General features: G+C 40.3%; 1 protein-coding gene across 4 annotated transcripts in view; it reads left to right on the top strand.

The window, feature by feature from the left end:
- Positions 1–25,482, top strand: part of bbs9 (Bardet-Biedl syndrome 9) — a 179,107-nt gene that overhangs the window by 87,662 nt on the left and 65,963 nt on the right. For all 4 annotated transcript variants that reach the window (XM_086312178.1, XM_086312176.1, XM_086312177.1 and 1 more), the window contains 3 exons: positions 4,227–4,409; positions 14,016–14,265; positions 24,164–24,274. In XM_086312178.1, the coding sequence (XP_086168304.1) occupies positions 4,227–4,409; positions 14,016–14,265; positions 24,164–24,274 (544 nt within the window). The remainder of the gene's footprint in view (positions 1–4,226; positions 4,410–14,015; positions 14,266–24,163; positions 24,275–25,482) is intronic.

The raw sequence follows: 25,482 nt of genomic DNA, 5'->3' as shown, positions 1-25,482 counted from the left end.
AACATCTTTCATAGACTTTCAGTCTTTCCCTCTGACTTTTTTTTTTTTGACGGTCTAGGTTAAAGGGCCATGACGCTGTCACAAACTTGTGCCTTGTCACTGAGATGTAAACCAGGTTTAAGTGCATAAGATGCAGCAGAATGTCCCTTTATGTTTCAAATAGACTCCAGACTTTATTGCAGACACCTCGGGAGGTCGTAACCCCAGCAGCTTCAACTGCAGGTTGTTTAAGGTCACCAGTAGTTCAGCTGCTGACGTACAACTAAATAGCTGTGAGAGGGATGGTGTTGATGTCCAAGTTTAGAATTTTTTTAAGCACCTTTTCTGTCCAGGCTTCCTGGAAGCTGATTTGTATTGGTTATTTGTTTTTAACATTTGTGTATATATTCTGTACATATCTGTGTGTAAATGGATGTGTGTTCACATTTGCATGTTTTTATATCTCTGTTCTGTGTGTGTGTGCGTGTGTGTGTGTGTGTGTGTGTGTGGGGGGGGGGGGGGGGGGGGTGTTTAGGCTAAATGTGTCTTTGTATTCTCTCAGCTGGCATCAATCAGAGTGTGTGTGTGGAGTCGACCCACTGCCAACAATGAAGCCCTTCACCAAACCTGGAGCCTTTTATCAATACGCACACACAGACGTGCACACATGCACATTTTCAGAGATCTCGAGGGGAAGGTGGATGGGGTTTTGTTTGGATCTTGAGAAGGATGAAGGTAGTCAGTGTGTGTGTCTGTGTGGCGCATGGCAGAAATTTAGCATTAGAGTATAAGGAGTTCATGTACGTGAGTTGTAGCTCGTGAGTGTTTTTAAACGTATATTATTTTTTTTCACAATTCACAAAATTAGACTCCCAAAGATCCAACAGAATTTTGCAATTATTTATTATTTATCTAAATACTCTGAGCAGTGTTCCCAATAAGTGTGCAGAATTTTACAGCTTTTTACCATATGGTTGTACAAGATGCAAGGGAGGAAGAGAGGGAAAAAAATGAAGAGAGCAAGTGAGTCAGAAATAATTTACATTCGGTCACACTTTTTTAAAAGACTTAAGCCAAGCTTATGTCTTTGTGTACTCATGAAGGTTAGACTGGGTTAGACTGGCAAGACAGTGATGAGAAATAGTTAATCATTTGGCAAGAATGCGTATGCATGTGTGTGCATGTGTGTCTAACTTGAGAGTTGTGAATGACATGGCACCCACAGATGACCTCAGCCTTGAATGAATGCTTGAGTCCTTTTAGGTTTACCACCAAATGAAAGGAAGTGAATTAAGACTTTAACTCTGACTGTTTACACTTAGTGTGCAAGTCTTAGAGGAGGCTCTCGTACCCATGTACTCATGTTTGTAGTTTAGTATTACGCAAATCAAAACGGCTTACTTAAGCAATTGGTGCTTTACCCTAGCATGCACACAGATATACACTCACTCTCTCACTCACTGACTCTCTCTCTCTCTCTCTCTCTCTCTCTCCCCAACACACACACACACACACACACTTCATTTCTGAGTCTTCCATCTCTGTTTTCGCAGTATCAAATGGCAAGCGCTGAATCCATTTGTCAAACAAACTCCTGGCGTACGTTGGCACTCAGGCCTGCAGATCACTCATTTATCTGAATACACACTCTTCCATTAGTCCCAGATCTGCTTTCACCTCTTCTTTTTCTCTCTCTGTCCGTTCATCTCTCTCCTCCTCCTCCTGCTTCTCTCATTTCCCTCCTTGTCTTCATCCGGCTTGCCCTTTCTTGTTGTCTTCTTATTCATCTGTCTTGCTCTTTCATCGCTTGTTCTCTACTCATCTCCACTCCTCTGTTATTGCAATGATACAGGGATGAAGGGACTGACCCCTCACTGAAGGTCAGAGTTCACATGGTCCTACCACACCTCATATATGTATTCTCTCTCTTTCTGCCTTCTACTGCTGAGCTGTGTACTTGAGTAAACGTTAGAAGAGCTTAACCCTCACTTTTGTGCTGTTTAACCTCATCTTCATTGCAAAGCAAGTATTTCATTCCTCTTTGCTCCCCGTCTATGTTTTTGATTCCCACAATTCTTAAGAAAACATGCCTTCGAAAATACTGCCAACCGAGTGTATGGGCAAGTCATCAGAGCAAGCAGTCTCTACATGTAGAGAACAATTTATTTGAATTCTGCTGTGTTTCGTCTTTTTAGTTTAGTTTATTTTTAAACTTGAGAAAGAAGAAAATCCGTAGTAAACATTCTCTAAATGGGATTTCCAGTGCTCTAACAGGAGAACAGCAGTGCAGTTTGTTCAGAGAAAAAAAAACTAAATCCAGTAGTCTGCAGGAAAGAGCCATAAAGCACAAAGGCTGAAGGGCATGGAAATAATGGACTGGGGTTTATTTCCTCCTGTTGAAGAATATATTGGTAAAGGAAAGAGTGAAAGAATTTTTAAGAAGTTGAAGAAATATTAGAAAAAAATCCTAAAAGGAAGATTTCCACTGGTAATGTTTAATTAATTTACAGAATTGTTGCAGAACTGTCCTGTAAGTAGTGCATTTAAGATGTTATTGTCAAAGCAATGATTTTTAAAAACATACCGAGCATACAGGTGGGAACTTTAAGTGGGTGTTATAATGTGGATATTGAATGCAATATCTTCCAATTGATATGAGTCCTAAAGTGGTAAAATGGTGTGATTTGCATATTACGCATTACCTTTAAGCTGAGAGCTGGTTAGTTATGTAATGAATATACATATATCTACTAACAGGTCATATATCAGTCAGTGCTATTCTTCATTCCCACGTTAAATTAGTCTCTTCAGTTGCTGTCCTGGAAGTTGAGAAATGTTGAAATATGTTGAAATCTTTCTGTTCCCAGTGGTTAATTCACCTGTAGTATCTTGAAGTTGTGAAATGTCAGTTACTTCCTATAATTTCTGGTCACCACAATGCTGTGAATCACTTCCAGTGTAGCTTAACTGACTACTACCAAACTAATGTTTATATGGGTCTTATGGGTCAAGAGTCTTAACCATTCAAGGGAACTAGAATTGGACCCAGATCCACATACCTACTGTGACACCTTCGAGCGTTTTCACCATTGCGAACTTGGTTGCAAAAACCTGGATGTGATGAGGAGGGACACACCCGTTGGCTGATAACTTGTCATTGACGGGTTGCTTGTCATGTAGCCTCACACATGAGATAATCCTCTTTTTTGAAACGCGGTATGATCAAGATTTACGAAACAGAGTTCATTTTTTATTCATTATGTCCCAACATAAGAGACTGAGCCCATGGACTGAGCAAGAACATGTTTAAACAAGAAATAACAGAAAGCTGTTTTCCCATAAACTTCTACTGGACCAGACGTCTTTTTGCAACTACAGCTGTCGCCCTCTAGTGGCCTTAAGATAGAATGCAGATTTAGGCTCTAGCTTCATTGTAAATATACCGGGTTAGCTAAAACTAGACAAGAAAGGAAGGAAGAATCATCCTGTGTGTATAACAGTTTAACAAATGATTTAACTGTCTCTTTCATCTCTGACAAAGCAGTGTGTTTGACTTGCGTTGTAACTAGTAGTCCATCAAAAATCTTGCCAAACATGTCATCCCTACACATTATTTTAAAATTTAATTTCAGATGTTAAAGGCCAAAAGGGAACTGTGAGATCTTAATATTGCAGCAGGGAATTGTGACCCCCGTTATAAAAATAATACACAAAGATGAAGTGGTTCAGGGTGAATTCAGGCTAACACACAGTGAGAGTAATGAAGAAGCTGCAGACTCGATGCTCATAAAACTGTTTACACAGGTTTTGCCACTGATGTTTCAAGTCTTTGGGGATAAATGGGTGTGTTTTAGAGAAAGTGACCCAGCAAGGCTTTTAGGGATGATTTGTCATTTGGTCCAGCAAGAAAGCAAAGGGGGAAATCTGGCTTTTGTGTCATATTAAGAAAATATAATAATTATGGAGATGACTCAGAAGAAAATACACAAAAATTCAAAATGACTGGAACCAGAGGTCAAGTTGGGTAGCCAGCAGATTTATATTTTTCTTGGCTGACTTTGAAGCATGTTTATAATTTTTGACAAGTATTCAAGTTTTTTATAAAACAAACTGGATCAAGATCAGAGGTGAAGTCACAGCTCCTTAAATGCAAACTGTTGATGTATGAATGCATTTTCATCACCTCTGTATGCAATGGTGATTCTTGTGATGATTAGGAGAGATTTACCAGCTCCTGTCTCCTCCAGGTAATGGCACTGGCAGAGGCTGCAGAGGAGAACCGGGCACTGCTGGAAGAGGCGTTTGTTCGTCTGCGGAGTGCCACACACCTTCTCGTGCTCCTGCTGTCCCTGTGGCAGGGCCTGACCCCCGATCAGACCAGCATCCTGGAGGCCACACTGCTTCCTCTGCTGCAGGACACACCGCAGCTGGTACACAGTCTCTCACTCACGCACACACACACACACACGCACGCACGCACGCACGCACGCACGCACACACACACACACACACACACAGGTGGCCATTAACATGTCAGTATCTGTCCATCCATCTGCAGCTTGCTCAGTATACATAGACCCAGCTTAAACACACTCTCTAAAAACTTTTAAAATACATTAAGTACTTCTGGTCTCTGTGGAATACACACACAAACGCACACACACAAACTCAATCACACATTCAGTTTTTAGCACTCAACACTCACCCGTCAGCTCTGCACAGAGTCAGAGTGTGTTCTGTGGTACCTGTTCATAATTTGACCATTAAATCTGATGTGTGTGTGAGTGTGTGTGTGTGTGTGTGTGCATGCATGTGTGAATATATATAAAATACACAAATACACGCAAAAGGTCAAGGTCAAAGAAAGGTCCTAGTGTGAATAGATGGCATATTGCTCTTTAAAGAGCCTCTGACTCAGACGTCAAGCTTTGTGTGAGAGTGTGTTTGAATGTGTGTTTGTGCTTATGTGAGCGTGGGTTGTGCACTGCCGTGTTGACAGAGCTCCTCCATTTGCTGCAGTCAGACCACGAAAGATTTGTCACTCCATCGAGACGGCGAGTGCCCACTGTGGGTATGTTTGTATTAGTTTTTCCATAGCTCTGATCAATCCCCTGAACCTCTCATTACCACTGTGTCTATTTCCAGCTTTCGCTAACGGCGCAGAGTTACACACATGCACACAACTGTGCATAAAATATCTTACAGTACGCACACACTGTGATTGTAGACAGAAATAGCTTCAGAGGGTCAGTTGATGAGCCTCGAGGGACTGTGAAAGTAAGTTTGTGTGTGTGTGTGTGTGTGTGTTATTATAAATGGGATTAATGGCATTAAGTAAATTAGTAGTAATCAGGGTCATGTCCACAACATTAAGACAAACAGGTGGACTGAAGGGTTATTTTAGGAAATTTATATTACCTGATGCAGTGCTGTGACAACATCTATCAAGATTCCAGTGGAGTTTTTATTAAGTTATTAGAACATTTATTTTTCTTTGTGTAACATGTTATTTTGGCTTATTACACCTAGGCACTTCTTTTGTTGAGAGGGAATTGTTATTTTTATTATTTAAGTCAAAATTTTTGAAAACTCTTTTTTCAAAAAACACTAAATCTTCATCTGGACTTTTTACCGTTTGTGTGGGTGGACTGGCGAGGTCATTCCAGGTGAGTACAAGTCCGTCACTCAGTTAGTTCCAGGATTGTCACAGATATGAATAAAGTCTCTGAGGAGAATGGGGGTGGAACAGTTATCAATTCTTCAGCCAAAATGAACGATTGGCTAACTTAGTTAAATATTTCTCCATCTTGAATTCATTAGTAAGTTCCTACACACTCTTCTGTTACCCATTACCCATTTATTGGATCTTTTTCAAATGCAGAACTTTTTTCATTTTTCAGTAAAAATGCAATTTTCATAATTTCAGTTCAGTCTCACTGAGCAGTTTTACCCGCGGAGATGATCCTGATCGAGATACTGTTTTTGGAGAGCAAACTCCAGTACAGCACATGATCCCAAAGTTCTGTTGGTCCACTCATTAAAAATAATAATAAACAGACAAACATGCAATTAAAATTTTTCCTGTAAGGTATGTCCTAGGACAGGACACCAATGTGGCTGCTATTCATAGGTCGCTGCCATTCTGACCCAGATACTTGTGCATACAGTTCATTGTCAGTGTGAACGATGGATGGAGCCACGCTGACATCACTCACGAGAGGGTGGATTTATAATTTATCAGCTGATGCTAATTAGCTTAGTTAGCAAACTAAATTCATAAACGATATGGCTACAATCCACAGACATGCATATCAGGTAACTGGTGCTCAGACTAAAAAAATGCTGGAATTTTAGTCTCCAAAACCAAAGCAATAACTTTTTGGATGCTCTGTACCGCAGTGTAAGTCATAACATTAGTCAGGTAATCCATTAAAAATGCTCATAAAGGCATAAATGCTGCACACACACACACACGCACACACACACACACACACACACACACACACACACACACACACACACACACACACATTAAAGAGGTCCAGTTTAATGACTACACCAGGTGGATGAGTTGTAAAAAAAAATTACCAGAGTATTTATGATAGGATAACTGTCCATAGAGGCCAAAACCTTTTTTTTTTTTTTTACCAGGCTGTAAATATGCTTTTTGATGCTGTAAAATTGGCCATTTTAACCTGGCCGTCTATGGGGAATGTCTCCCTTCTGGAGCCAGCATGAAGTGGCACCTAGAGGAACTGTAAATTTTGCCACTTGTGCATTTGCTTCATTTTCAGCTCTGGAGTTTTCCGCTTGGTTTCAAAACAATGACATTTGAAGCTGAACTTTATTTTGGGGATAATGATGAAGTCACAGGTAGTGGAGCTCATATTGAACAACAATTGGTGTCCACTTTAAAAAAAATCATTGTGCACAGCTCTGTGAAAAACCATTGAACATGCACCTGTTGCTCCACCTCTGAGACTGAGATTGTAGAAGACTGAAATATGAAAGTTGAGACATTTTGACAAAGGAGATACTATACACAGCAATCTCTGCTCACTGAAACGCAGAATAACTAAAATATATAATGCAATACCAAATGACCCATGTCACTTTCATATTATGTGATTGGAAAGCACAAAGAATGGCAAAAATCTGTGGCAAAGTTTATGCTTCTCAGGATATTTGGAATTAAGAAGAGGAGTTCTTTTGAGTGCAGGCTCATTACACTGCTTTTTATCTGAAAGAAAATAGAAATATTTATAATAACAAGGTCAAAAACAAGGAGGAGGTGGAGAAAAAAGGAGAAGGAGGAACACCAGAGGAAATGCATCTATGAGGTATCTAACGAAACGTCTCATTTAGTTGCAGCCAAGCAGAACACCTCCTTTTTCTCTTCATGCATTCCTTCCTCCGTGTCCTCCTCCCACTCTGCTCTCTTTCCCACTTTTCATCCTCATCTCACTCCTCATTGTTTTTCTATTCTCTATTTTTTACACCAGCAGTGTTATCACTCTCCATCATCCCTCCTGCTCTTTTTTTTCTGTTTATACCATAGTGCATTCTTTACCCTCTTTTTCTCACTGTCTCAACACCTCCTGCTTCTGCTTTTCTTCTCTCATTATTTTCCTCCCAGTTTCTTGATACAGTCATAATGCCAGTCTTGCTCAGGCTTCTCACTCTCTGAACTAACACTATAGACCCTAAACTATACATTAGGGCTGCCACGATTTGTCGACTAGTCACGATTACGTCGACTATCAAAATCGTCGACGACTGATTTAATAGTCGACGTGTCGTTTGAAGCTTTGTAAGATCGCAAAAGACGCAGGAATAATAGCAGGATTTAAGAGTGTAATAACGGACTGAAACAGAAGATGGCAGCACAGCATGTACAAGGATGCCAGCTGCCGTTAAACCCCGAAGAAGAAGAAGAAGCAGCTGTGTCCCAGAATTCATAGCGCGGCCCAGCTTAGTTTCCAACAATGGCGGTAGCTAGTTAGTTTTAATATTACTCTTATTATTCTTTCTGGGTCACAAAATAAACGTTTAACATATTTTCAGGCGAGAATGTAGCTGTGTAAACCTCAAATATCGGCTCAGTTTAGCAGGACACCACATATTTTCAAAAGCGCTCCGACGTTTTCGGAGACGTCTGTTACCCACTAGCTTGATAGCTAGCCGGGGGCTAGGTCACTAGCGCCGTGAGAACACCGGACTCCCGGCAAATTGTTTTCAAACCCACCGCCGTCTTTCGCGACTCAGGTTAAATATATATGAGTCACTTAGATAAATTAAAAATGTTGTTGTTTGGCTTTTTTTTTTTTTTTTAATTTTATTTGTTCCTGAGTAAATCGGTTTGGCTGAGATTAAAGTTATAGTTTTTACACAGCTGAATAAACGTCAAGCAGACAGCTGATTATCAGAAGTGTGAGATGCTGGAGAATATACTCCGGTGTCCTGTTATATTTTAGATAGCAAGGAGTTTATTAAACTTTACCGAAACAATCTGCAAATTTCATTAAAATTGAATAAACTATCATCTTGTCTTTATTTTTAGTTAGCACCTTAAAAGCTTAAAGCTGTAAGCTAATGATAGTTATATAAGAGCAGATGCTGCTGGTGCAATAAGCTGTAGTTTTACGTCCAGTGGATGATGATCTGATTAGTCGACTAATCGCATAAATAATCGGTGACTAGTCGACTATCAAAATAATCGTTTGTGGCAGCCCTACTATACATCAGCCGTAACTTTAAAACCAGTGATACAAGGCTCCCTGTCCATGTCTCAACAGATATACAGATATAGCTCCTGAAAGTGTTTTGTAGCCTTAAATCACAAATGGTTCTATAAACCTTTTAACAGTGTTAAGACATTTGAAAGAGAATTTTCCCATTCATGATATGGTGGGTTTTTTTTTTTTTGTATTCAACCATAATTTTGGGGGTAGACAGCATAGACACTAAAGTTTGCGAATGCAATAACCTGAAAACATGGCGATATAAGAGAAACACGTATGTGAGAATGCTGTTTGTAGATTACAGCTCAGCATTCAATACCATCGTTCCCTCGAAGCTGGACAGGAAACTGCAGGATCTAGGACTGAGCAGCTCCCTCTGCAGCTGGATCCTTAACTTCCTGTCTGACAGACGCCAAGTGGTCAAACTGGGCAGCATCACCTCATCCCCCGTCACACTGAACACTGGTGCTCCACAGGGGTGTGTACTGAGCCCTCTCCTGTACTCACTCTACACCTACGACTGCACGGCTACTAGCAACTCCAACATCATTGTGAAGTTTGCGGATGACACTACAGTGGTGGGTCACTACAGGGAGGAGGTCAGCGCCCTGACCCACTGGTGTCAAGACAGCCATCTCACCCTCAACGTCGCAAAGACAAAGGAGTTGATAGTGGACTTCCGGAGATGCAGAGAAGTACACACCCCCATCACCATCAACGGCGCTGCTGTGGAGAGAGTGAGCAGCTTCCGGTTCCTTGGTGTACATCTGGCTGAGGATCTTACGTGGTCAGTACACATAAACAACACAGTGAAGAAATGGTAAATGGCCTGTATTTATATAGCACTTTACTAGTCCCTAAGGACCCCAAAGCGCTTTACATATCCAGTCATCCATCCACCCATTCACGCACACATTCACACACTGGTGATGGCAAGCTACATTGTAGCCACAGCCACCCTGGGGCGCACTGACAGAGGCGAGGCTGCCGGACACTGGCGCCACCGGGCCCTCTGACCACCACCAGTAGGCAACGGGTGAAGTGTCTTGCCCAAGGACACAACGACCGAGACTGTCCAAGCCGGGGCTCGAACCAGCAACCTTCCGATTACAAGGCGAACTCCCAACTCTTGAGCCACGATCGCCCAGCGCAACAGCGCCTCTTCTTCCTCAGGAGACTGAAAAGATTCGACATGAGCCCCCGTATCCTCAGGACCTTCTACCGCTATGCCATTGAGAGCATCCTCACTGGATGCATCACCACCTGGTATGGCAACAGCACCGCTTACAACCGCAAAGCTCTCCAGAGAGTAGTGCGGTGTTCTGAACGGATAATTGGAGGTGAGCTTCCCTCCCTCCAGGACATCTACAGGAAGCAGTGCCTGAGGAAAGCGGGGAGGATTATCAAGGACTCCAGTCACCCCAGCCATAAACTATTCAGACTACTTCCATCAGGAAGGAGGTTCTGCAGTATCCGGTCCCGTACCAGCAGACTGAGAGACAGCTTTTTCCACCAGGCCATCAGACTGCTGAACACTTCATAGACACCTCACCTCCACTACTGGAACTTCAACATTATGCACTCCACACTGTATATAAATGCCACTTGTTTCAAATTATTATGAAATAAAGAGGTTATATTTGTCCATAATTTCTTGCTTCATATTGTGGATCTGTAGTCAAACCACAGGTTTCTTTATAACATAATAGGCCTTCTGACTCTGAGAGCTTCTGATTGTCAGTAACTAGGCATTTACAGTAAATAGATGTATTAAAGTTGATTGTACCCAGAAGTTAAGGAAAGTAGCTGATGCTGTACTAAATCCACTCTTGATTTGGTCTTAGGATGATTGTGTGGGTAATGTTTCCCCCTGAGACTGACTGTATGGCATTGTTCTCACAGAGCCGTAACTCCGGTCTCTCAAATGACATTCGCAGTCTTGATGAGGATATCATGACTGCAGAGGGATTGCTTTTTGAACCTTTACCTGTCTCTTTGGGAGTCCTCCAAGGTTGTGTGCTAGACTCTGTTATAATTTATGTATTGCCAGCCTGTAATTCTGCAGTTACACCCAGGGTTTCTCCCTTTGTCAGACCTGATATTCCTGATGCAGTCCATAGGCTTTTTGAGGAAACTATTTAATAAGAAAAAAGAAAAAAAAGGTTTGTCTTTGTTGGTACTTCAACAGTGGAACATTGAAGCTATACAGGTTTAAAGGCCAAACTATTCATAACTGGTTCTGTTTGTCTAAGCTAATAATACCACATGTGCTTTATTTTAATGTGTTTGTTTGTAATGCGGCATAATGCGGAGTTAATGTATGACTCAAAAAATACTTTTCAGTCACGAAGTGTTAACAATTTAGCATCAATTTCTCTCACTCAGTGATGCGATTGGTATTGTTCTCACTGAATATCAGCTTTTTTGTGCACTCAAGAAAAAACAAGGTAAAAATGGCGTTTTAACATTTTGGATAATCATACATTCAGTGTTATTCAACAGGGTACTTTTATTTACTGATGTAATCCGTGTCTATACAGTGTCAATATACACAAAACTAAAGCTTTCCACTCTGAAGTGTTGGTAAAAGTTCAAAAAAGATTCCTTTTTGCTATCATAAACACAAGGAAAATAGAAGCTCTGTCATGCTTCTTTGCTGCTGCACTTGTACAACTTCTCTTTTCAAAAAGTCTTCAAAGACGACCCAATAATACAAAACCTCTCTTGTTTCTTGGTACAGAAAACAAGTTCCTCTTCTATTTCTGCATTAGTGGGAACTTTGCCGTAATTTATCGCTCTGGCCTTGATCCAAAGCCGCTCAGCTCCACCTTTCTTTGCTTCCTTTCTTCTCCTTCAGGAGGATGAATGTCTGCAGTTTAGGTTTAGAGACGTTTAATTTTCTTCCGCAGCATGTGGAACGTATGTTTCAGCGAGCGCGTGCATGAGCATGCCAAGTTTCCACAGAAACCTGCAGTTATGTTGTTCCATTTGATAACCTGGTGAGGTATTGTTGTAAGAATAGGTCACCCACCTCTATCTCGCCTCCTCCTACCCCTCCTCTTTAATTTTTCTCCTTCCAGACTCGTCCAGTGTCTTTTCTTTACTCTTGTCTTTGCTCATCTTTCGGCTTTCCACATGTTTAATTTTTTTTGGTGTCTGCCTTTCCCTCCATCATCATCTCATCTCCTTCAACCCCCCCGACCATTTTCTCTCTCGCTCTTTCGTCCTCTTTTGCTCTCTCTCTCACACTCCTGCATTCTCTCTCTCTCTGTCGCTCTTTCCCCTGTGTCTGTCTGTATCTCTCTGTCATCATCATTACAGGGTTGATTACCTGTCATTATGGCTCATTAGGGGCCTATCAGCATGGCGGCAGGCAGGAGAACGAGAGGTGTGTGTGTGTGTGTGTGTGTGTGTGTGTGGGGGGGGTGATGGTGGAGGGGTACCTGTCAACACACCCTTACCCTCCCAACACACACTCACGCACATACCGCATCATCCTCAGACCTACCCATCTAAATCACCCATTCAAATGAGAGATTCTGGGTTCCCTGGTTTTTAGTAGGATGAGTTGGGTATATTCGTGTATGTATGCGTGGGTGAAGGATGAGAGATGGTGAACGGGGACAGCAAAAGACCAAACCCTCCTCACTGTTTTATTACTGTGGCTTTGTGTGTGTGTGCGTGTGTGTTTTCGTTTCTTTCGATTCTGAATGTCTTATCATTTTCTTGCTCTCTCATAAATTCAAAATTCAACAGGGCATCAAATTAAAAGGCTAAAATAGTTTATTCTAACTATTTGTCTCTTCTCCATCACCTTTCCAAAGTCATGCACTCGTGGTTCTTTCCTCCTCATTTCTTACTCTGTTTATGAGTGGATCTGCCTTGAATTAAGAGTTTAATGTATTCTGTTATGCAAATTTGTATCCTCTATTCTTTGCTCTAGCTTCTTTTTGCGCCATCCCTTTTTTACTTTAGTGAAGCACAAATCGAAACTCACACCTCCCAGTCTTAGTTCTACATTGCTAGTTAATAACAGAAACACAAGTTTACAATCTGATAGTATTTATTATTTTCTCTGAATGTTGATTTCTTGTTTCTGAAAACTTACTAAGACAATTACTATAATACAGGCCTTCTGTGTCCATTATGTCATTCTTCTTTCAGCCTGTATCTCAATAATTTAAACATACATTACCAGTCAAAAGTTTGAACACATCTTCTCATTTAAGCGTTTTTCTTTATTTTTACTACTTTCTACTTTGTATATACATATTGAAGACATCAAATATATGAAGCAAGATATATGGGATTATGTAGCAAAGAAAAAATTGATAAATAACTCTAAACTTGTCTGAAATTTTAGATTCCTCAAAGTAGCCACCCTTTGCTTTGTTGACAGTGCTGCAAACCCTTTTCTTAATAAGGGTCATGATTTAGTCACCTGAAATGGTTTTCAGTTCACAGGTGTGCCTTGTCAGGGTTCATTTGGGGAATTTCTTGCCTTCTTGGTTGGGACCATCAGTTGTGTTTTAGTCAGGTTGTTACACAGCTGACAGCCCTATTTGACCACTTTTAGAATTCATATTATGGCAAGAACCAATCAGCTAAGTAAAGAGAAACAACTGTTCATCATTACTTTAAAATTGCTAAAACTTTGAATGTGTCCCCAAGTGCGGTTGCAAACACCATCAAGCGCTACGATGAAACCGGCACACATGAGGACCGTCGCAGGAATGGAAGACCAAGAGTCACCTCTGCTGCTGAGGATAAATTCTTCGGAGTCACCAGCCTCAGAAACCGCAAGTTAACAGCACCTCAGATTAGGGCCCAGATAAATGCCACACAGAGTTCCAGTAGCAGACATATCTCTACATCAACAGAGGAGACTGTGGAAATCAGGCCTTTATGGTCAAATAGCTACTAAGAAACCACTACTAAAGAAAGGCAAAAAGGAGAAGAGATTTGTTTGGGCCAAAAAACACAAGGAATGAACATTAGACCAGTGAAATCTGTGCTTTGGCATGAGATGGATCACAGAGTGAAGGCAAAAGGGGCAAACAAGTGCTCAGCATCTCTGGGAACTCCTTCAAGACTGTTAGAAAACCATTTCAGGTGACGACCTTATGAAGCTCATTGAGAGAAGAGTGTGCAAAGCAGTAAACAAAGCAAAGGGTGGCTGTTTTGAAAAATCTAAAATATTGAACATGTTTTGACACATTCAGTGAGAATCTACAATGTAAATAATCATGAAATGAGTGGTAGTGTATAAGGTAAGCTTCCTATTTCTTTCCACAGGGTTGGGAAGAGAGCTGTGATGCTGCCGTCTCCCACCTCCTACGGACCTGCTTGTCACAGAACCCCAAGGACCAGGCTACTTCTCTGGCGCAGACAGGAGGATCAGTGCTGGGCCTCCCCAGTGACACTGCCCGTCTCAAGAAGCACATCACCCTGCTTTGTGAACGAATCGGCAAAGGGGGGCGTCTCACCCTGGCCTCTGAGGCTAATGTCCAGGTCCCTGCTCAAGTCCAGAATCTCGCTGTTCCTGGTGAGTCATTGGTTTACTTGTCTACATTCCACTTAGACTGACTCAAAATTAGACTCAAAATTTCCTTTTTAATACATTTAGGATGGGATGAAGCGACCCTGAGCCATCTTTCAGTTATGCTACTAAATACTCAGGTTGCCGGGCTACTTCAAGGCAATTGCTGCTGTAAATTAGCACTGTATAAATAAAAATGAATTAAACTTAAGGTAACCCTATTTAAAGGTTGTTACTCTGCCTCTCTGTTGAGTTGTTGGTTTTAGTATTTTAGATAAATGCAACCATGGGACTATAGGATGGGAACTTCCCATTCATCATTTTAGTCAAAATACTTTAATTCTGCTGTCTCTTGCAGAAAACAAACAGTTCCAGCAATGTAAATACTGAAAGATCCTACTAAAGTATCAAAGAATTTGGGAGGGAACTGCATTGCTACCAGATTGCTGACTGAACAGTTTCAGTGGTAAAATCAGTGGTGTGTGTGTGTGTTGTAATCTGTGCATGTTATACTGTGTGCGTGCTGGTGGACAGCCTTGTAAGCTGGTCCCTTGGTGCAGATTTTAAGGCTCAGCAGGCAAAAACACGGACCCTATTCATTTAACACCTTACAGCCAACACAGAGACTCATATTTAAATGCATCAGTACACGCACCCTTGAAATAATATACACAGGTATGTGAAAAAAATAAGAAATAATACCACTACAAACAGGTATACATACACAGCTGCATAAGTTACACAGTGCAGGCACATGCATAAAAAATATACACTCACATAATTTTTGCGAGGTAGACACTCGTAAAATCATGCATATACATGCAAATACATAAACTCTTTCACTCAGGCACCTTATGGATCATTTACTCTTGGCAGAAGTTTTAAAGGACCTTTTGACAGATCATCAGTTACACTCTTCAAGCCCAACCCCTACTGCCTTTCTTACCTCCTTGTACTCTTCCTTCTCTTAACTCTCTTTTATAGTAAAAACCAAAATGTACACCCACCGGTCACTTTAGGTATTCTTTGCTACTATTGGGTTGGACCTTCTTTTGGCTTAATTCTTCATGGCACAGATTCAACAAGGTGCTGGAAACGTTCCTCAGACATTTTGGTCTATATTGACATGACATCACACAGTTAGTGTAGATTTGTTATCTGCACCTTCATGATGTGGTCCATTTCACCACATCCCAAAGGTGCCCTATTGGATTTAGATCTAGAGGCCAGAGCTTCTTGACATGGTGCTGGAAACAGCTAAAAGAAGATGGGTACGCTGTGGTCATAAAGGGATGGACTAATTAGCAACAATACTCAGGGGGCGCTGTGTCATTTAAACGATGCTCAGTTGGTACTAATGGTCCCCCATGCCCTTACAAAAGGAACAGCACCCTGAACTGTTAATGCAAGACAGGACGAATCCATGCTTTCATGTTGTTTATGCTAAATTATGACCGTGCTATCCGAGGCAGCAAAAATCAAAACAAATCAGCTCTTCTGCTCTTCAACAGTCTTCTGTTGGTAACCCAGTGCAAAGTGTAGCCTCAGTTTTATGTTTTTAGCTGACAAGATTAGAACCCATTGAGGTCTTCTGCTGGTTATTTGAGTTACTGTTGACTTCCTGTCACTTCTCAATCCCTTATCATTGGGTCAATAGATATATGTATTTACAGACAGACAAACAGACAACAGACAAACATCTTTTGCATGTTCAGTATTTTTTATGTCTAGTTCTGTTTGACCAAAACCAACCAAATTTAGTTTAAAATTGACAGTTCGATTCTTTTCAGTCAAGACATGTTCTGTCTTATAAAAAGAAGTGGTTAATTCCTGGAAATCTGCATATTTTGCTGGTGTGATTTATCAGTGAAGATGTGGCCTAATAGCATAGGGGACATGACAGTGCCTGGTGGTGCCAAATGGTTTTCCAGGACCATGTTTGCTTGTTTGCTTTTTATTTATGCACATTCTAGGGTCTAGGGACAACGCACTTTAATCAGCATAATTAATCAGTGTATGAATATGCAAGTCATAGCCGCAGTGTTTAGTTTAAATTCTTGTTCTCTTGCCAGATGTTAAATCAGCTCATTTGAGTTTACTGCAGAGTCAGTGCTGCTGACACTTACTGTCCAGCAGTTTTAAGGTAAACGTGTAAATGTGCATGGCCACATGAGGAAGTTGTAATCCTCCACCTACACCATGAGATTTGTGGATCCATTTGTTTTTGAGAATTAGTACTGTACTGTGTGTGTGTGTGTGTGTGTGTGTGTGTGTGTGTGTGTGTGTGTGTTAGAGAGAGAAACAGAGAAAGAGGTCTATAAAGTGTTAAAGGCATGTTTATAAGTGATTATAGTGATTACAGTAATTCGGCGCATAGTTCAGTGGAGCCGAAGTCGGTCAATAAAGTGTGTGTGTGAGAGAAAGACAGAGAGAGGAGAGAGTGAATGTGTTTGTATTTACGTTTTCTTGTCATGCGGTCTCTCCTTTCTCTTTTGGTCTTCTGCCAAAATTGACACAGATGTAGACACCACATACACACACACACACACACTGCACTGCAGTAAACAGGCGTTCGCTAACCCTGTCAGATGTTGCTTTTTCACCCGGCCGTAAACATGCACACTTGTTTACGTTTCCAACAACACCGACAGCAACCGTTTTACTCCAAGACCACAGAAACACACACAAACGCATACACACTGAAATACCGCACAATAAGTCTCACTTCATTGGTAGGGAAACCCAACAAAACACACACACACACTTCTAAGCACATTATCGTCTCTGCTTGTCTTTTCCAGAAGTATAGAGAAGGGAGGACCAGGTTTGGTTCATGCTGGTTGGTCAAATGCTCAAAATCTGGTTGAAGGCAAACTTTAAAATCTTCGTGGATTTCATTTAAAAAATAAAATCTGTTGCAGTATGCAAAATGTATGAATGAGTTGAGCACTTAATGAGAATAGAGCCCATTTGGTCAATGGATAATGAAATATCTCTCTTGTAATAAATTCTTGTTCTGGACGTCACTTCAGCTACTGGAAAATTACAGGAGGTGGAACGGGCCGTGGAGTGGGAGCTCAGAGAAATCTGGTGATGCATATCCCATATACACTATAAATACTAGTATTCCAGTTACTAATTACCGGTTGCTATTTACACAGGCGGCAATGTTTAGAAACACAAACCAGCAGTTTTTTAAAAAGGTTAATCTAGTTTTACTGTAACCATTGATCTGACTTGTTCCACTGTATGTTTTGGTTTATTGGTTTCTGCGTACTGTAGTCTGTGAAGTATAGATCTAAATCTTGTAGTATAGTAGCATATGCAAGCCAGATATAACAATTACAGTATATCAATACATAAAGGACATATTAGGAACATTAGTATATTCCAACTGGGTGTGTAGTTTTATCTGGCTAACATGTATCCCACCGTATCTCTTGTTGTCTATATGTTTCTCGCTGCGTCATTTGACCTTGTGTCTTACCCTGATGACATCATTTGGACCAATTTGAAGCTTCAGCAGCTGTACTTTGTACACATACACACACCTGCTGAAATCAGGACTGTTTATCACATAGTTCATTAGTCAGCGCGCTGTCAGCATAGCTCTTCCTTCAGCTAAAGAGGTGTGTATATAGATGCCTGCTCCCACCCACACACATACATACACTATCTAAACAAGATGACAAGATGAAGAGTTATTTGACTGCATGAGCAATATTTTTTTTTCCACAAAAAACTCATTATTGTCGTCAATCCCATCTGTGTGCTATGTCCTGTTTATTCTGGTGGTTTCTTCACTGAGGAATCTGCAGTTCATCTTGTATATAAGTCTTTTTTTTAATCAATGGCTGATCTCTTGTTTATCTTATTCTGTTGTACACTGCTGTTGTTGTTTCTCTTCTCTTTTTACGTTATGCCCCATGTTTCACTAATGAATCAAACCCTGTTTTATTTCTAGCATTTAGCATTTTAACATCCTCACTTTTTTCTTTCTTTTACACTCCTCTCCTAATGAACTCAGAAGAGATTGCTTATATTCACAGTCCAGTTAAAGCAAGCAGACACTCTATATACACACACACACACACACACACACACACACACACACACCCCTATAGCACAAGTGTGTCGCAGTTATTTTCACAGTGTTCCACTGGTAGCTGTGGTTTGGGGCCTGCATCTATTTTAGACTTAAAGAGAGAGGAAAAGATGGGCTGTGTTTGCATGAGCATGCACACACATGTATGTCTGTGTGTGCACGTGGAAGGTCAGAAGACACAGCAGAGATTGAACTACATGCACTGTGTGTAAGTGTAGGTCATGTTTTGTGTGTGTTCTTGTTCAGCTGTCTTTGTTCTCTTGCTGTGGTGTTCAAATTGAAGAGTTTTCCTCCACAATGCTATATATAAAACAGCAGAGTTCTATTTTTAGAAGAGATTGAACAGTTTACTGAAATTTGTTTAGTAATTCACACTTCGAGTTAGACTTTGTTTTTTAGGCAGAAAACTATAAGTATTCTTTCCTGAGCTGTTAAATATTCGTTGCCTAAAATTGCTTGTTTACATTTGTTTTTAGTTTTTAGTGATTTTATTGCAGTAGAAAAAAAATGTTTGCGGGAACGACTCATAATGGGTTTTTTTTTCGAGGTGCTTTTGCCGTACTCATATGTGGTTTGTAAGTTTAGACTGTGAAGACTAGACAAAAGATACCAGGTGTCTGATTCAAGCACACAACTTTTTTTAAAGAATCACACTTCCTGGATTTTGATGTGTGTTTTCAAAAGAATGTTGCTTTGAGGCTGTGTGTGTGCAGAAATGTGCAGGTCTAATGTACTGAACATTTATATATATGTGCGTACAATTATGTATATTGACGGGGGGAAGAAACGTAAAAGCCCACAGCCAAATTGCTGGTAACCACAGCGGCATAGTATCACCCCCATCTTCAAACCGCAGCCCAGAATAAAGCAGGAATGCACTGGTGTCTCCGTACTGCAAACCAAGAAAGAAATGTCTATTGAAAGCATCTTAACCCCTCAACCAAGCTGCCCAAACTGTTCCAAAACTGTCCTAAAGCAGCCCCAAACTGTCACAGACTGGCCCAAATGGTCCCACGCCGTCCCACAATGTCTCAAATCATCACAAAATGGCTTAAACTTTCTTCAAGCTGTCCTCAAATTGTTGTTAAGTGACCCAAACCATTCCCATATATATACAAACAGATCCACAAATGCTCAGATTGTCTCTTAGGCTGAACACATTTTCCAAACGTCCAAGACAATTTCCCCAACTATGTCTCCTAAACTTTTCTTGTACCTCCTAATAAGCGCTAAACTTCTATTTGTTTTGGGTTTTTTTTTTTTTTTCAGATTCAGGAGTTGTGTAGATATTTATTGTGTAAGCACAGAAAATAGAAGCTCCATTGTGTCTTTAACAGGCAGAAGAGCTGACCATGCCGTTCCCATTTGGGAATCCATTCAGAATGAAGTATAGATTATGATAACTGTTATTTATACTGCTAATACTACTCATGCTTACACTTTTTCTGCTATTGCTAGTAGTAGTAGTAGTAGTTATATACTTGTTATTATAGTTTGTGGGTGGCCTATCCAAACAATGATTAAATAGGCAGTCACATCTATTCTATATTCTATTGCTAGTCTAAATCTTAAGATTCTCTAAAACTGATAGCTCATCAAATGAGATAAATATAGACTAACTGTAACAGAGCACAACGTCACAACTCTAACCAGGTGGTATAATACCTACTATTTACAGAATGAGGGACAGGCTGGAATGTGTTGGAGGTCAGTGGTAAGAGACAGTCTGTGTGTTTCAGAGTAAGTTGCTCCAGAGGTGGGCTATTTCCTTACCTTATGTTGATGTGAGAATGAGGTTAAAACACATACACACACCCACAGATCCACACATTCCCCGTGAAATTGTAAGACAGCCTTAGAAAAACACCTTCCCAATTAAGAGTGAGGCATATCCCATTTCAAACAACTGGGAGTGTGTGTGTGCGTGTGTGTGCACGCCTCTCTGTGCATGTGAAGCCACAGGCTGTGCTCTCACCAAAGAGAACAAGATTGGCTTTAGAAAAGGCCAGGATAAATATTAGAGAGGACTTAGGATAATCTGCACTCACACATACTCACACAGATGTAGACTCGGTGGGGGAGATGGAGACACACACATTCTCAGACACCTTAAGGTAGACGCAATGGCAGACACACACACGCACACTCTGCTCTCATACATGCACAGACACACACACAAGACAAAGGAACAATGTGTGGCGTGCACATTAAATGAAAGTACCGTGAAACTGGACAGATTCCTCAGGGAGCCGCAGAAATGGGGAGAGAGGAAAGGATAATAGGAAGGAAGGAAGTGAACGAGGATCAGAATATGGGAGGATGAGAAATAAAGTTGGAAGGAGACAGAAAAAGAAGGGAACTGAGGAAAAGAAAAACGGATGAGGAGTGGACAGAGAATGACAAAAAGAAGTAAAGGAGTGGAAAGAACGAAAGATCAGATGGCGACAGGGATAAAAAGAGGAAGAGGAGACAGAGAGGGGAGTAGAGGAATGAAGAAGCGATGAAGAGGAGACAAAAAGGGAGGGATGGAAAGGGAGGGGGAGGCTTGATGAGGAGACTGTGAGGTAGGACAGAGAGAGACAAGGCGTCCAATTCATCGGCCTCAGGAGCTCCCTAAATCCACACTGATCCATGGGATTCTAGCAGGGATTTCGTCACGCAGACACAATCACTCCTCTCACACATCCAGGTTCTCTCTCTCTCACACACACACACACACACACACACACACACACACACACACACACACACACACACACACACACACACACACTTTAAAACCTGATGTTTGATGCTGTTATTTCATTGCTACATTTACCTTTCTCTGAAACATCTTGAAAGATTTTGTTTATATTACATATGTTGGTGCAAATATGTGTTGGTCATATGCTGGTCAGATGTCTATTCATATTAATGTACAGAATTCACCTGCTTGCTGCTACTACTGCACATTCACCCAGTGTATATACTATATGTGTGTATGTATGTATGTATGTATGTATGTATGTATGTATGTATGTATGTATGTATATATATATATATATATATATATATATATCACACACTGGTGATGGCAAGCAATAACATTATATATCGTTAGCTTCATAGCATAAGTGCCTAAGTCATTTGTCAATGACTTAGGCACTTATGCTATGAAGCTAACGATATATATATAATGTTATTCCTCTACCTCCCCCCCCCCCCAATTTTTGCACATGTCGAGGAGCGTGTCAGGCTACATTTCACTGTGTGTTATACTTGTATAACTATGCATGTGACAAATAAAGAACCTTGAACCTTGAAATGTATAATTCAATCTCGAGCAAGAGTCAAAAAGTGAAAGTTAATTTTGAAAAAAAATTCTTACACAATTGGACGGATGAAGAAATATCAAAAACTGTTTAGAGCCACATTTTACTTGCATTAGGAAAACAAATACCTATTACATGTTTGTAGCAAAAAAGTTTTCATTTTATTTATTCAGCTTTATTTTCTTCATGGTTGACGAGAATGCAAAATTAAAACATGAATATTTTGATGTCTTGCAACAGACTTCAGCCATCAGACTGCTGAACACGTCATAGACACCTCAGCTTCACTACTGGAACTTTAACATTATGCACTCCATACTGTACAGTAATGCCACTGTTTTGCACATGTCTCAACTCTGTATATTTTTATATATTTTATTTATTGTTTACTCTATTTAATTTGTAAAATATGTGTACACACACACACACACACACACACACACACACGTAGAAAAATATTTAGTATACACATCCAGAAATGCATATACTATTATATATTGTACATATATTTATTAGTTTCAGATGTAGCCATTCTTGTATTTTGCTTGTTTACATTATTGTATTTTGCACAACTCTGTTGCTTGTGAAGCTCGCACACAAGAATTTCACTCACATGTGCTGTATCAATGTACCTGCACATGTGATGTGACAATAAAAGTGATTTGATTTGATTTGATTTGACTTGGTACATTTACAAATGCAAATTTTCAAGAAAACGTATTGTTAAATAACTCTTGTTTCGTAGTTCACATTTGGTTTAGATTTGCATTTCTTTGTCTTTCTGCTTTTAGTTTGTTGGTAGTTCTGGGCACTTTCAGTTTTGTATTCTGGCTCCTTTCTCTTCATGATTTTATTCTCAGTCCTGGTTCAGTCTCCTTTTATAATTTGCACTTACATTTCGTTTTCCTGCCCTCCTGTGTTTTCTCTGTCAAGTATGCATATTTGTTCTCGTGTTTAATTACTTTCCGTTTTATTTTGTTAGTCTTTTGTCTCTTATGCTTTGTATTTAGTTTTACATGCCTTCGCGTGTTTTCTCAATTAGTTTCAGCTGTCCTCCCAGGTGTCTCCTGTTTCCCCTCATCACCTTGTATTTATTCTCTCAGTTTGTCTCAGTTCTTTGTCACGTCCTCCCTCATTCCCCATAGTTTTGTGTATTTAAGCGCTGTGTTTCTCTGGTTTTTGGATGCCTTGTTTCTACTCGGAGTTTGTTCTGTATTTTGTTCAATTTTAGCATTAAAGCTGTCTCTCGTGTCCTGCATTCGCCTCCACCTTTTGCCTGCTACATAGCAGCAGGCCTACATAACGTTATTAACAATTCGGAATCATTATAAACCATTAGAAATGAAAATGCAAAAACAATGTTCAACTTATAGGAAAAGAATGCTAACGGTGACATCTTAAATATGGTATGAGTCCTGTCTCGTCAGCTACTTCCGCTGATTGTTATACATGTCTTTTCTGTTATTTGTAAATGTTGATTTAAATAGAAAACATAAGACTAAATAGCTTAATTATTACCCAATTGCTATGAAATGTGATTTGGTGCAACATTTTGTTACAGGTCAGACACTATAACACTTGGATTATTACCAATCATAGGGGCTTTAATTGGGTAACATATAAATGGCTTCTACAGGCCAAAGACATTAAATTGGTGGGGTTAGGTTAACTGGTGATTCTAAATTGCTGTCCAGGGTGTACCCCGTCTCTTGCCCTAAGACAGTTGAGATGGGCTCCAGCCCCCATGCGACCCTGAATTTGATAAGCGGAAAAGGATGGATGGATGGATAAATTAAGATGGAAATGACTGAAAAAACAGCCACACCCATCGTTTGCAGCAACCACTTGCAGAGTTTTATGTTGATAATCGTTCATTGGACAAAACATGCAAATTTTTATATGTATCACATGTACACGAACATTCAAACATTAGGTTGGATTTACGTGCATAAAAATGATAGTACATTCCCTCGATCATGCAGTTTGTGGATACAAATACACAGAATAACTGCAATGTATTTGAAGTAAATATTTTGATCGATTGCAATATAGATATTACAGATCTGTGTACCCTAGGCAGTATATGGGCTAGATTTCATCAAGTTTGAACATGTTGTCTAGGGTTAGGAGTTTGGGAAAAACATGCAGACATACTTATGCTTTTAATGTGTAGGGAAGGATTAGCTACTTTGTATTTAGAACACATTAGTTACTAAGTAATGAATGTAATGAAATAATATAGGAATTCCTAGTTATTCCATACATTGACAATCTAATCAGGACCGCAACTGTGCTGCTCCTTGGATACAAAGATTTATGTTGTTCTGGCAACCCAATGGCTTTGCAGCTCAGAGGATCAAAACTGAAAGCAAACTTTATCTTCACAGACACTGTGTGTCATAACAATGTGTTTTTAAGAAAAAAAGAAGGAAAAAAAGACTTGTTGAACTTATTTTTGTAATGATTTTCCTTCATATCTTTCACTCAGGAGGTGTTGAGCCCATAGCAGAGCTGGCTGGTGATGGGGAGGAGATTGAAGTTCCACAGGAGGCGACCAAGTTCATTAAGAAGAAACAGCCATCTAAGAAAACCAAGAAAGGTAGGATCACACACTCTATTTCCTTCTTTTGTCTCTTTATTTGGAGCTGGATATTCTCCAGCTCTTAGGCTCATCCGTGGCTCTGCTTCTTCTTGTCACACTTCCAAGCAGCCCATATCATCCCAGCATTGCTCCCAGTTTTTTACTGAATCCTAACCGGAGGCCTGACAGTGATATCTGTTCTCTGTCTGTCACACTGTTGTAATCCACCTCTGTTTTCCTCACAGCATCATGCGCTTTCTCATCTGTTATTTGTATGTAACGCTTTGACTGCTGTTGGCTCGTGGTCTGGAGAATCTGCATGGTTTTGATTCTGATCTGTGCCAAAAGATCAAATCAAACAGCAAATTTGGTTCTTCGGCTACAACACAAATAACTGTGCTTCCTTAGGTTTGTTGATTGTTTCTGTTTAAACCTGTCTCGCGCAGTTTTGTTGGTGTGACTTACAGTATGGGCAAAGTTTTAGATTAATGCTAACAGCTAAATCCTGGCTGGCCTTCTTCCATTGCTGAATTGCTTACAGCAGGCAGTGGATTTATATTTTTTTGAAAATGTACTAGAGAACAGTTCCACCAGACTGGCAGGTAAGGTTTTGATCCTGGTTATAAAACAAAAGTCTGGAGTGTCTCTTTCAATCAGAATGATTGGAAACCCCCCCCCCCCCCCCCCAACATTATGACAGGAGATGTTAGATCATGTCCATCTGGTTTACAGTTACCAGGACTTCACTCTCATTTTGTGCTGGGTGTTGGTTGTATTAAGTTCTCACTTTCTTTCCATCCTTCTGGCTCGGCTCTGAGTCTGTTCTTCTATCTATGAGCCTGCACAGGAAATATCTGATTAGAAGAGAAGATATGTGGTCTTGAGTAGAGCTGTGTATTGTGACTATATTTATTGTTCTAATCAAGTGAGTTCTCCTTTCATTCTCTTCCTGCGATTCATCATCCTTTTATTTCTTTTCATTCAAGTTTTTTTCTTCTTTCCTTTCCTCTCTGCTTTTTTTTCCCTCTCTCAGTTACTTACCAAATTAGTTTAATCTGCGATGATATAACACATCATTTGAACCCACACAGAAAGACACTGGCCTTAACACAAAAACAATAAATACATATTGTTTCCGAGCTCCTGCCTTTGTCACACATACATATACACACACACATGGACCCACATACCCAGCCTCCTGCCAGAAAGGGGCTTCTGGTTTGCAT

The sequence above is a fragment of the Aulonocara sp. 'chitande type north' Nkhata Bay genome, linkage group LG11 (genome assembly GCF_057382095.1).
Source record: "Aulonocara sp. 'chitande type north' Nkhata Bay isolate Kocher_YH1m ecotype deep benthic linkage group LG11, A_spYH_male_GT1.1, whole genome shotgun sequence".
Lineage (NCBI taxonomy): Eukaryota > Metazoa > Chordata > Actinopteri > Cichliformes > Cichlidae > Aulonocara > Aulonocara sp. 'chitande type north' Nkhata Bay.
This window is presented reverse-complemented; position numbering and strand designations above follow the sequence as displayed.